The following is a 12,791-nucleotide window of genomic DNA, read 5'->3' on the forward strand; positions in this document are numbered from 1 at the left end:
TGGAAGCACTCCTGGTGCTGGGTTTCAGTCAGTCAGTCAAATATCTACAAGTATCTTTAATATGGCCATCTTAGAAACACACTTCTGGTCCCACCCACTTTCCATTCACATCTTCTTTTTGTCAGTGGAAGCCAGTCGGAAAAACCACTAAGAAGCACCGAGTCACGGTTTAAAGATGAGTAAAGTATATTTTGAGCTGTGAATCCTGCAAAGCTTTAAGAAAAAGACTGTGGAGCAGGAAACGAGCGATCCTCTGCATTTTCCTCTCGGTTACTGTGCCTTTTATGTTGAAATCTTGTGCCGGAAGTATATTTTTCTGGAACTCCCTCTGCTTAGTCCCTTTCCCTGCCAGTCAGTCTCTGCCGAACTGCACTCCAGCTTCTTGTAGCAAAAATGAGCAATAAAGGTTTGTCAGACGAGGCTGTGGCAGCAGTGTGTAAAGATGGAGACCCGATCACTAAGGTAAGACCATCGTAGCCCCTCATGGAGGTGATCTAAATTTACATATTGGCAATAATTCAAACCCAACAGGATAGCAGCTCCCAAACAGGTTAACCCGCTTTTAATGCTACGTCCATTATCGGACACATTCCTCCACAAAATTCGCGGTGGTTTTGCTCTCGTTTAGGGGGGATTCGTTTCTCTTCCACACGGTTTAAATTGCTTTAGTTAATGATGTACCAAAAAAGAAAGAAAGAAAGAAACCAAAACCCCATGTGGTTTCATGGCAGGCGGATGTGAGTTCACCTTTCTAGGTGAACCTTCCAGTGGCTGCTGCCGTATGAACATAAAACTCGTCATCCAAGGCGTGCGTAAAACAAGTCTGTGCGTAATGGGAGAGCCGCCTGTACTGTTTAGAAAAGCTGCCATTTAGGTGCGGTGAGACCAGAATATACTCCGCATCCTGTTGCGAAAGGTCGGCAGGAATGGAAATACCTAACGTGGTCAGCATGTGTCGCAAGATATGGAAGTTGTCCAACAAGTAGGCTCACCAGGCGTCCCACTCATGTTTCGTAGTTCCACGTTTTGATTTTGGTTGTAAATCACAGAAATGACACACATGTGAGTCTTAAAAAGAGCTCCACTGTTGAGCCTGTGGTTCCCAAACAGCGTGCATTTATAAGGAGTAGGTGTGAGGTGGAATTGAGGAGTGGTTTGAGGTGTGGCTTGGGGTTTTATGTCAACCACATATTATTACTATAGCTGTACAAAAAGCAGTGAATGAAGTTTACAATGTAAGTACACGTAAAAGGCTCTGATTTGTAGTGAGGAAAAAAAAACCCTGTTTGCTTTCTCATGAAGAGAAAACCTCTTAAAGAAAAACTGTTAGGAGAAACTGCAAACTAAGTTACCTGTATTAAGGTTTCAGCCAGGCTAGAGATTTCAGCAGCCTTCAGCCACAGTGCATCTTTGGTTGGCAAGAGTGAAATAATGCCAGCATGGTGCCATGCAAGTTTAATCGGCACCTGGAAACCAGAGAAAAGTTACAGACTTAGAGAAGCGTAAAGATGGTTAACAGACAGAACAGCATAGGAAATAATATATAAATAGTTAATGATAAGCTCTTGATAGTTAAGGGCTTATTATTAACATAATGACAATAGTCTTGATTGAGTCCAAAGGCCGTCAAATGAACTTTATGTTGAATCTATGCATATAAGAAGTAGCAAAAAATGCATTCAGTTGAACACAGCTTATTCATCCTTCACAGGTTTCATTCCCAGACCTTTGTGAGGGTCATCATTCGTATGTTTATTCTTTAAGATGCTTTAAGATTTATAAAAATGTGCCTTTCAGCAGTAGCAATGCATCCCACATTGCCCTGCATTTCATTTATTGAGTTCTTAGTAACTTACTGTTCATGTTATTCACTGGATAGATGCTGTTTGCTCCACTCAGTCTGTTTTTGAAGTCACTACGTTAACGTGCTGCAGCCCACTTACCTTCCTGTTTGTATGGCTTCAAGTGCCAGTAAATACACCTACAAACAGAAACAAACCTAATTGTGTAGCGGAACTAAGTGGTTCCCTCTATTTTTCTTTAGCTGTTTCTGACTTTTTTGCTCTGGCTGGCACTCACATGCTTTGAAATTGAAGTTTAGGGTTTGCTCCCACGTGTAAAATATGAGGTTTGACCTGAGAAATAAAAGGCACTTTCATTTTTCAGGGGCTTTCCACTTTTGCTTTGTTGGTTTAATGTGTGCTGTATGAGTGATGAACTACTAGTCGGAAATATGAATGCAGCTGTGATGCTATCTGGGGAAATATATTGCAGCTGCGGTGTTTGTAGAGTTTCTATAGATATGAAACATTAACACAGAAGGAGGAAGGGCACAGGAAGGACAACGCACAGAGATAGGACTTAACTGTGAAATGCAGTCAAAGAGCAAAGTTTGGTTTTCATACACTTCAAACACAGAAATACGGAGGGTAAAAACCAGACGCCCACTTTACCACATTTTTCTTTTCTTATATTAACTCTGATAATTTCACTAATCAGGTGGCACACGATTGTTTGAACCACTGCATATCCATATGTTAAACACCTGCAGCCTGATGTCCCATTTGGAACTGAAAATGTGTAACACATAGTGGCAGTTTGTTTGACTGATAGGCGAGGCTGCCATATCGCACCATCGGCCCCTCTGGCCATCACCAGTAGGTGAAGTGTCTTGCCCAAGGACAAAACGACCGAGACTGTCCGAGCCAGGGCTCGAACCGGCAACCTTCCGATTACAAGACGAACACCCAACTCTTGAGCCACGATCGACTACTGTCACTGTCTAAATCTAACTGAACACAGGCAAATCTGGCACGTTCAGCCCTATGATGCTGACCGCCTGTGTTTGTGCGCTCAGTAACACAGAGGTACAGTTCGACTGAAGGTGTTTTTCGCCGCTTAGTGCCAGGATACAAATTTTTCTCAGTCACGTTGCTAAACAGAGCCAGAGGTGAGGCTGACTGTCTCACACAAGAATGAAATGTACAGTGCTTAACATCATAAAGAAATATAAAATGATTGTCTTGTACTCTGCTCACTGAAGTCCCGCCACTCTTGAGCAACTAAATGTAACGTGACAATTTGTGTTTTTTTTTTTTTGTTGAATGAATCTGAATTCCTCTGCAGTTTAAGGAAACATTAATTTTCATCCCTGTCATATTTGTAATTCAGTTATACTGTTACTTACCTCGAAGACATGTCCTTAATCTATTATTATGTTTTTGTGTTAGGATTTCATGATGCAGCAGACGATGCTGAGGGTTAAAGATCCAAATAAATCCTTAGATTTCTACACCAGAATCCTCGGAATGACGTGAGTATCCGTGCGGGCTTCGGTTTACTCAGCTCTTGAACCGAGTTATATTTGTTTACATCTTTTTATTTGTCACTGCAAAGAGAGACATAAAATCGTTAAATGTGTTTTCAAAGTTTGTGTGGACGTTTCCTGACTATGTAAAATGTTTTCTCTGCGATTGATATTTTGCAGGCTCCTGCAAAAGTTTGACTTTCCCTCGATGCGTTTCTCTCTCTTCTTCTTGGGCTATGAGGACAAGAAGGAGATCCCTGCAGATGTGAAGGAAAAAACGGCCTGGACTTTCTCAAGAAGAGCCACCCTCGAGCTGACACAGTAAGGGTGGATGTTAGATACTACCAGGAACAAATTCATTTTATTGCATTGTGTGCATCTTCTTCAACTGTTATCTCCCTCATCCAGTAAAAAATGATCCTCTGTTGTTAAAATGTAGTCAAAAACCTAAAGTTAGTGTTGTAAGCAATCAAAAAGCAAACCAAGCTCAAGTTGGAATATTTACTTGAATCTGTTCTTCCAGTAACTGGGGTTCTGAGTCCGATGACAGTCAGACTTATCACAATGGAAACTCGGATCCACGTGGCTTTGGTAAAACTGCTTTCTTGTTGTGTTGAGTTGATAATGTATGTTTGTGTTGGGTCTGCTGCTTTTTGTGGATACTTGTGTGTCTGTCTGAGCACCGTCTCCGTTACTCTTGACAGGACACATCGGAATTGCAGTTCCTGATGTCTATGCAGCCTGCAAATTGTTTGAGGAGCAAGGAGTCACTTTTGTTAAAAAGCCTGATGATGGTAAGATGTGACATATTTGTTCAGGGTTATGATACTTTAATCATAGTTATTTATGTAGTAAATCAATATTTTTTCCACATAATAATTCCTAAAGTAGCTACATCTTCCGCACAGGGTTACTTTAATTACTTTTAATTTAATGACATGTTGATAGCCGGTTTCTGTAAACCTTTAATAGCTAATATTTAATATTTGTACTAATATGAAATTGAATTATCTTGTATTCAGCCTGTCTTTGTTGCACATGTCTGAATCTGAAGTTGAACTTTTATCCACTCAGTACTTACAGTTTATATTCACCCTCTCGTTCTCTGTTATGTTTTCCCCCCCTGCAGGCAAAATGAAAGGCTTAGCCTTCATTCAGGACCCCGATGGTTATTGGATTGAGATCCTAAGTCCCAACAATATGGTGTCCATCACCTCCTAAAAATGAACCCATGCAACCTTCTTCAGTGTGAAAGCTCAGGCTTGCTGTGGGTTCAGGGGTTCAGTGGGAGAAGAAAAGATTTTTTGGGGGGAGTGGGGGGAATGAAGAATTTATCAACATCTGCCGGAGCACTCAAGAGCATACGGAGTGGGATTACTTGCACAATGGCAATCAGTCTGTCCAAGCACAAAATGGACTGTTCTCACACAGCTGATCAGCATTTTGGTTACCTTTGTTACCCCAGCAACTATTTTCCTGACTTTGTCATGTCATCATATTCTATTTTTTCAAAAAGTGATGTGCAAGAAAAACGGTAATACTTTGCAATAAACATGAAAGTCACATTTGATACGGATTTCTGATTATTTTTCTTTCTAAAGGTGAAGTAATGAGTAATTTTTCATAACCAATTTACATTTAGGTCAGTCACACTCACGATTTCACCAAGGAGCAACAAGATAATCTGGGTATTTTATCCATACTTATCAAAGTTAAAAAAGGATGTTTTTTCATGCAGCAATTGTTTTCTTGAGAAAATTAAAATGACGTCTTAAGGGGACTAAGGCTGCTGTTACTAAATAATGATTGGTGGAAGCATTTTTTGTAATTTTGTTTTTAATTTATATTACTATTATTAATGCCGTAGTGTGGTTGAGGAATGGTGGGCCTCTTGCACCCTCCGTTGTCCAGCCATATTTTTTATGTTCTGTTTCTATTTGTTATTTTTTTAACCACATGGTTTCATTAGATTGTATTCTTCACAAATTGTCAGATATCGACGGCTGTTGGATCTATGATGGGTTAGATTCCCCCTGTGACACCTTTATATTCTTCATTTTATTTAACCAGTTGGAAGAGATCTGAAGAGAGTGATAACCTGGAGGTCATCACCTACAAACAACCTTTTCACGCTTGGAGTTTTTCTTGGGAAAAGGTAGTGTTATCCTAAAACTGAGGGCTAATAGATAAGTCACAAAATGAACCTTTCCTTATTTATTTGAATATGGCCTCCTTTACTTATTTTAAAACTCCATGAACCTTTGCGAAATTTTTCCAATCAATACCATATTCTAAGATTTATCTCATAAAAAGTGAATATCAAGAGAAAAATATATATTTTGTATGGTTTCTGGGTTTCTTCATTATTTACCCTTAAATCATATGTATGTGAACTAGGGTGAGTACGTCCTAAAACATGATGTTAACAAAGCAGGGAAAAGCTGTGGAGAAGGAAAATTTGGATCCTACCTGTGGTTGTACAATTTAATCTCTCATATCATAATCCATAATTTTAATCCAGTAGTGTTTATGGGGGGGGGGGGAAATCTGTCTACGCACTTCTTTTTATTTTCCTCTTTGACTTTCATAGTGTGGAATTTGGAATCCATCAGTAGGGGGAGTCAACACTAGCCATGTATAATGTAGGTGTGCTTTAGGTTCAAGGAAGGCCCTGTTTGAGCTTGTGTGCCACTAGAGGGTGTTCTAGTACTAAATTAATTGGACATTCAACCTCCTACTGTGCTTTAGAGAAATCTAATACTCTTGAATATATCCTAATTTTTACATATCATTTTAAGATCTTCATTTACATAAATGTGCCTCCCTGGTTTGCTTAAATATGCAAAACTAAACATTTTTTTTGTCAATGTAATTTCAGGCACATTACAGTGAATAGCTATTCTTCAAGAGTCAGAGCCTCAGAGCTTCCTCTGCACATCTTGTGTTTTTAACATTATATGAAGAATTTGTTATTGAAAATGGTCAGAATCTACACTGTGATTGTAAGTATAAAAACATTTAGAATGTTTTTAAAAATGTCAGTTACAAGGACAATACCGTTTACAAAAGAATCATCTTCTCTGACAGGCATGTCAAACTTAAATTAAAAGGAACGATAAGTTCTGCGGCTAAGTAATCTTAATTGGAGATGTAAAAAAAAAAAAAAATCTTTACGGACAACATCTCACATCCTCTGCACAGTGTTGTGGTTACCCGGCAGAATGCTCTAAGCCTGAAACTAAATGATTGGTTCAATGCCACAAGTGGTCCATCCTTCTTTATTGCATCTATATGAATCAACTTTCTGCTAAGTTGTATAATTTCAGAACTTCCACAAAAACGAATTCAAAGCAATTTTGTTCTTATTTTGAAATTAATATTGCATTATAGGAACCATCTTAACCAGAGACTGACTCAAATTAGGATGCAGATGTAAAGGTGCTAAAATTTCCTGACTGCATGTCAGGATAAAAACCAAACCGTAAAATCAAAGAACGTCTCGGAAGCCCCAAGTAGCAATCATGCAGTAAGACACTGATCAAACATAAGTTAAAAAAAAATCACCTCCAAAGCTTTGTTTCAAGGCTTTATGGAGGTTTTTTAACCACAAGAAGACCTCCACATTGTTTCCCTGCTTTTTCAGTAGCCACCTGTTTGTGCATTTATGCAGTGATTTGGGTGGGGTCTCTGTTATTCTGGCTCTCGGCTCCACTCATCCTGCACAGTTGCTTGCAGTTAGCTCATTATCTCCTCATCCTGCTCACCTGCCTCTCAGCTCATCGCTATGCAGTGCATGTACTCCTGCTCCTCAACTGTTCTCTGGTAGATTGTTGTTTGCTAGACTGACTAAAACTTTTTTTTCTCCTAGTAATTTAGCTTTTGATGTTTTCCAGTGTTTATCTTCCTTTAATTTCATCACCTATTTGCTTTCTCTCTGCTCAGCTTCATGGCTGTTTGTTTACAACCTCACTGTGCTGTGCCGATCCCTCGTTCCACACACAGTCCGACCTCCAGTGCCGTCCTTCCTAGCAGCTACTTTGCCATCTGAGGCTGTTGTGCTCCTGGGAATACTCAGAGTGAGAGATTCAAGTGCAAGCTACAAACACAGCAGAGAAAACTTTAATTGAAGAGTTAATAAGGTGGAGAGTCCAAACCGGGGGAGTAAGAAAGCCAAGATTTGAAACCAATTGTTCTCTTCTGAGAGCTGGCTGTCTCTCTAAAGTCTAAACTGAGCAGCCAGACTTTTTTCTGAATTTAAAAAAAACTTTTTTTAATGAATTATTATGTCCATTTTTGATATGTTTTTTGGACAACAGATGGAAATTAGCCTTTGGCTATAATCTGGTATGTTTACATTCATGTAATTTCTTTTTTTTTTACATGTATGTTCATCAACATGCACCATCCCAAATAAAGAGAAAAGGACCCCAGACAAAAACAACCTTGGTTGAGGAGGTTGGGTAGAGCTAAAAACCAGTGACTGAGTTCTGTAGCAATTTGCAAAGCACTCAGCAAAGACTAGAGAACCTGCTAGATGCATTAGCCAGAGGCATTTTCAGGATTTTTTTTAAAAGGTGACGTGTGGCAAGAGGTGGAATAAGCAAAGCTGATTGAACAGGTCTTTGTGGACTTTAACTAAAGAATGAAATTGTAAAAGTAAAAATGAAAAGTAAAAGTAATTTTAAAAAGATCAAGATTTTCTGATGAGAGAAGTTAACATTTTTATTAACTTGCTTCTTCTCTTGCTATCGGATATTTTTATAGTTTAAAAAAATGAATGAAAACAATTCTAGCTGAACTTAACTGACAACAACAAACATTATATGCTGTGCCACAGTTATTTACTCTTCCCTGCCCTCTTTACTGAACCTAGACCATCCCTGTGTCATATCAAAGTTGACTTGAACTTCTTGAGCGTTTTATGACCAAACAACACGATGACGAAGTGAGTCAGTGCTCCAAATCCTGTGACTCAGCTCAACACATGAGACATCCAGCTCAGCTATTTCTGTGTTGTCTGTTAAGATGTGATAACTCACCTGTTTTTTCAGTGTCCTCTCCAGGGTGCTTGGGGAAATGTTTCCCAGGGGGGTCGTGACAAAGTGGATGAGCAGTTGTAATGCTCTCCATTTGTCCCAGATGTGTTGACCTTTTCTTTTGCACATTATTCTGTCTCTGTATTTATTTGCTATGATTTTCCATTTGTCAAAGTAACATTGCTGCACTAACTATCCCGGGTTTGTTTATGTAAGCATTCTGTTGCCGGCAAATCAAACATTCTGCAAATACTCAGTTACATGTTTCTTTATATTTTATTATGTTACAGATTAAGCCATTTGTTCATGCTTACTTTGTTCTTTCTTTTCAGTCTTCATGTAGGTCAGGTGTGGGGAAAGGCCCGCCTAGCATTTCCTAATTTTAAAGTGCTGATGACATCACACATGACATCAGCAGGTTGAACTGAGAGGAGGGGTTTCTTTTACCATAGAAATGCTTCCTTTTGTTTGTTTCCAGGTCCGAAGGGATTTGTTGAATCTTTTTTTTTTTTTTTTTGTCAATACAGCCATTTAGTTGTGTAAATGTGCTAATTAGAAGTGTGAGAATGTTTTTGTCATTTTTAGTCAACTATGTAGAGTTTTAGATCTCTCAGCTCAAATGAGTGGTACTGGCTGGAATAATTGAAGGGAGATTGATGGCCCTATATATAGTCAGTCTCTGCCAGACTCTGATGAGAGAGGAGAGGTGAGCTGTGTTACCAACCCAATGTATGGCTGAGTTTTGCTAATTACGTTACTTTGGGGGGTTGTTAAGTTTCGTGCAGGATGGGGTCCACTGTAAATAAATTGCTCACCTCTGAAAACCCAAAATGTCTGCAGAGTCTGCTTCCCTACCACCTTCCTTGACGTTTGAATCTGACTACTTCACAGAGGTCCAGACACCATTTAAAGGTTCCAGGAGAGGCCAGTTGTTAAGGGAGTGTGGGGAATTGTTGTGCATGGGGTTTGGGGCATTTTTATAATGATTATTGAGCTTTAAGGGTAAAATATTTAATCATGTGAAAATGGTAAAATGTTGGTGGAAAGTTAAAATTTGAAAAACCCAACTGACAGTAAAATAATGCTTTAGTCCTTAACAGATGAGAGTATTTAAGGCAGCTAATTGTCATTAGACAGGAGAGTGATTGTTTGTGCTGTGAGAAGGCTTGACATGCCAGTGATTGTCATGGCCTTAGAGCTATATGTTGAAATAAATGCCTCTTGCTTCCACTGTACTGTCTTAGTCTTCTTCACTGTAAATCCAGCTGCTAAATATCGCCCTGTTACAGGTGATCAACTTCAGAAGGAAGAGGACAGCTACACAGCCTGTATCTGTCATGGGATAATACACTATATTAATGTGGCGGAGGGGTAGAAGTACCTGGGTGTTCACATTGACAGTCTACAGAGGCTGTACACATAAATGGGATGAGCAACAAACATTTCTTAAGTAAGTTGAGATTTTTGTTTTTACATGTGCAGCAAAATAATGGAGAGTTTCTATCACTCAGCAGCAGCAAGTTCAGTTTACTTTAGCGATATTACAGTCACTTCAAAGATCAGTAACAGCCTGATTCTACTTTACTGCTCTCTCTTTCATACCACATGTAGAAACTATTTATATTACTACTTCAGCTGCTGTAACAAAAGAACTCCCCAAATATGGGATAAAATATCTCTTATTATTAAATAGCCCACTCCTGAATGCTTTTAAGTGAACCAGAGATTATATTAATTTAGTAACAAGTAGTTAAATGAGATTTGTGATGTCGTTTATTTATAGCCTGAAGTTAACGATTTACTTTTAGCAACAATATCTTGCTGAACATAAACATTTGGAGATTATTTTCTACAACAATAAAAGAAAAAGGTAATGCTAACTTAATAAAATAAAACCAGGGCTGTGACGGCACCACATGACATCAACATGTGACTGGCTCTGCCACCGATTGCCTAGCAACAGGGAGGAGAAAATGGAACCACTCCTCATTCACTGCACTCACTCAGGCCGCAGCAATACACCTGCCAGGTTTAAATGTAGATCACATGAATGATTGTTCAGACGAGATGAACCAGCAGATAGTGGTTTTTATATGTTTCCCCTCTTTGCTTTAAGTGTTACAAATGTCCACATTGCAAACACTGTGATGTTCACAATCACTCTACCCCCCCTCAAATGTGGCAGCAGAGTGCACTTCTTGCCATCATCTTAGATTAATTTTGACTTTGCCAACCTCACATGATTCTTGCTCAGCTTGATTGAAACACAACTTTCTGGACCTGCTGCTGCCAGCAGAAAAAAGCCACACTCCAGACAATATTCCATATTCCTGAGGATTTTTTACATAATGTCCACTGAGGTCTGTAGACCACAGCTTATGTTCAAACGGACATGTTAATTATTTTCTGTCATTGTACATCTGAGTGGTAATTGGAATGGATGGCATAAAGCTTTCTCCCTGGCTTGGAGATAATATGATATGGACAGCATATGTGAGCTATGAAGGTGGGCTAGTTGAAGCATGTCATTTAAATTAGGTTAAATAGAACAGCTTAAACTGCAGTTTGTTAAATAATCAGAAACACGGCTGAAATAAAATTACTGAATAAAGATAAGGAGGATATTTAAATAAGGTCACAGAGTGAGGAGGCATAAAATAGATGCAAATTTACATTGCATCTCGGTTATGTTGTAATGCAGGACAACATCTCTGAAAGCCACTCATGCTATTATTCTGTTCTGTTTAAGACTTCTTACTGAAACATACATATCCTGCAGGGGTTGTCCTGGGGTTTGGTAAAACAGCCCTGCAGAAATGGTCTGATATTTAATAGGGGAAAAGTAGACAACCGTACAAAATCTTATATATTTTATTCATTTTTTTTTATCTGGAATTTTTATTTCTGTTGGTAAATTTTGAATTCAAGAGTGATTAGTTAGCACGACAGCTACTTAAATTAATATTACCAAAGCATTTAAATACTTGTATAATAAAATTGAAGAGCAGGACTATAAAAGGAGAGTTTACTCAGTGTGCAGTGACAGACCAAGACAATTTTATAGAGGTGGCCAGGCTGAGAGCATTAAGTACACTGGAGGACGAAGGATAGGCTCCACCTTGTGCTTCTAACTTGATTAACTGGTTAACGAAATTAATTGGTGCTACTTGAGTTTTAATGAGAATGTTGTTAGCTTTGTATTGGACTTTACAAATGGTTATGTTGGGTGAACAAAAGGATAATCAGTCTGTAGTTTGTAGTGTTCGGCCCTTGGCTCCTCTTCTGCTGCTATACCCACCATCCTTTACATTTAGCTAGCATAGGAAATCAAATATTTGTTTGTTGATTGTTTTGTTCAGTTCAGTTCAGTTCAAAGAAGCTATTCTGTAGGTACTACTGTATTTTGTTAATTTATTCATTAAATGCTAACTGGTTGGTTTTAGTACCATCACTTCAAAGATCAAAGATCCTGCATCACAAACAACAAAGCCACATTTTTACATTTTACATATCTGTAACTTTTACTGTCAGGAGTTTTGTTAAGGTTCTTTTAGCCCATTGGTTGTTTGTTTCCACCACAGTTTAAAGACCTTCATGGTAAACACTCCTTGCACTGATTAAGTCTTTTCATGCTTCCACTTGTCTTGAGAGACCATTAACTTGAAAGTTACTCCCCTAGACCCTGTAGACCCAGGTCTCTGGGGCTCAAGCACAGCTTTCTTTTATACTTTTGTGGGAGAAATGGAAATTATGCACTATTCTCTTGAGAACCTTAAAGAAAGGGACCTCAGATCTGAGGGACCCAAGAATGTCATCCTATTGGTTTGGAGTATAATACTGCATACATGTACTAGTATCATACTTTCAGTTGAACATAAACATTGATTATAAATAACATTTTCCCATCTATTTCCTTCATTTATCTGAGTCTGATTGCTCCTCCTCAGCTAATACCACCTTAAACACAATCAGATTATGTTTTTGTTATTTGGTATAGTTTATATCTGATTATTGTACTGGCACTGGCATGGTTAGAACATTTTTCTGCTATTTCCTGCCATTTGTTAAATAATTTGATTATCCATTTTGTCTTATGGATAATATGTGGATTATCTAGAAGTCTCAGAGGTAACACTGCAACACTTGTTTCCCCATCATTACATTATGAATACAAGAATAATCTAAAGCTACTGTAAATCACTGGCTTCATAACACATAGTAGTAAAATGTCAGCTGAGCTACGAACTAAAGACCGTCTCTAATTAGTGTACGTTACGATGGGCTGTGAAGCTGCAGTTTCACTTAGTTGGCTGTCTTCTCCTGGCAAGCCTTATCTTCAATGTGATTACTCTGCAGTGTGAAGAAAATCTTTTTACATGGTGTATGCTGCCAACTCAGCATTTAATCAAGGCTCATGCCTATTCTTCAAGTTAACTACATCACTCAAT

General features: G+C 38.6%; 1 protein-coding gene across 1 annotated transcript; it reads left to right on the top strand.

Moving 5' to 3' along the window:
* Positions 1-103: 103 nt before the first annotated feature.
* glo1 (glyoxalase 1) lies at positions 104-4,877 on the top strand. Its single transcript, XM_026175016.2, has 6 exons — positions 104-462; positions 3,231-3,313; positions 3,488-3,628; positions 3,831-3,898; positions 4,012-4,101; positions 4,437-4,877. Exons 1-6 carry the CDS (start codon positions 394-396, stop codon positions 4,526-4,528), a joined length of 543 nt encoding a protein of 180 aa, XP_026030801.1. The 5' UTR covers positions 104-393; the 3' UTR covers positions 4,529-4,877.
* The last annotated feature ends 7,914 nt before the right edge of the window (positions 4,878-12,791 follow it).

This window comes from Astatotilapia calliptera, chromosome 1, assembly GCF_964374335.1.
Source record: "Astatotilapia calliptera chromosome 1, fAstCal68.1, whole genome shotgun sequence".
In the NCBI taxonomy this organism is placed as follows: domain Eukaryota; kingdom Metazoa; phylum Chordata; class Actinopteri; order Cichliformes; family Cichlidae; genus Astatotilapia; species Astatotilapia calliptera.

What these genes read in the sequence shown, in the direction of transcription:
- glo1 (XM_026175016.2), top strand. Translation starts at nt 394, where the DNA reads ATGAGCAATAAAGGTTTGTCAGACGAGGCTGTGGCAGCAGTGTGTAAA. An exon ending in GCCACCCTCGAGCTGACACA is followed by an intron (nt 3,629 to 3,830) that starts GTAAGGGTGGAT and finishes CTGTTCTTCCAG; the next exon opens with TAACTGGGGTTCTGAGTCCG. An exon ending in CTCGGATCCACGTGGCTTTG is followed by an intron (nt 3,899 to 4,011) that starts GTAAAACTGCTT and finishes TACTCTTGACAG; the next exon opens with GACACATCGGAATTGCAGTT.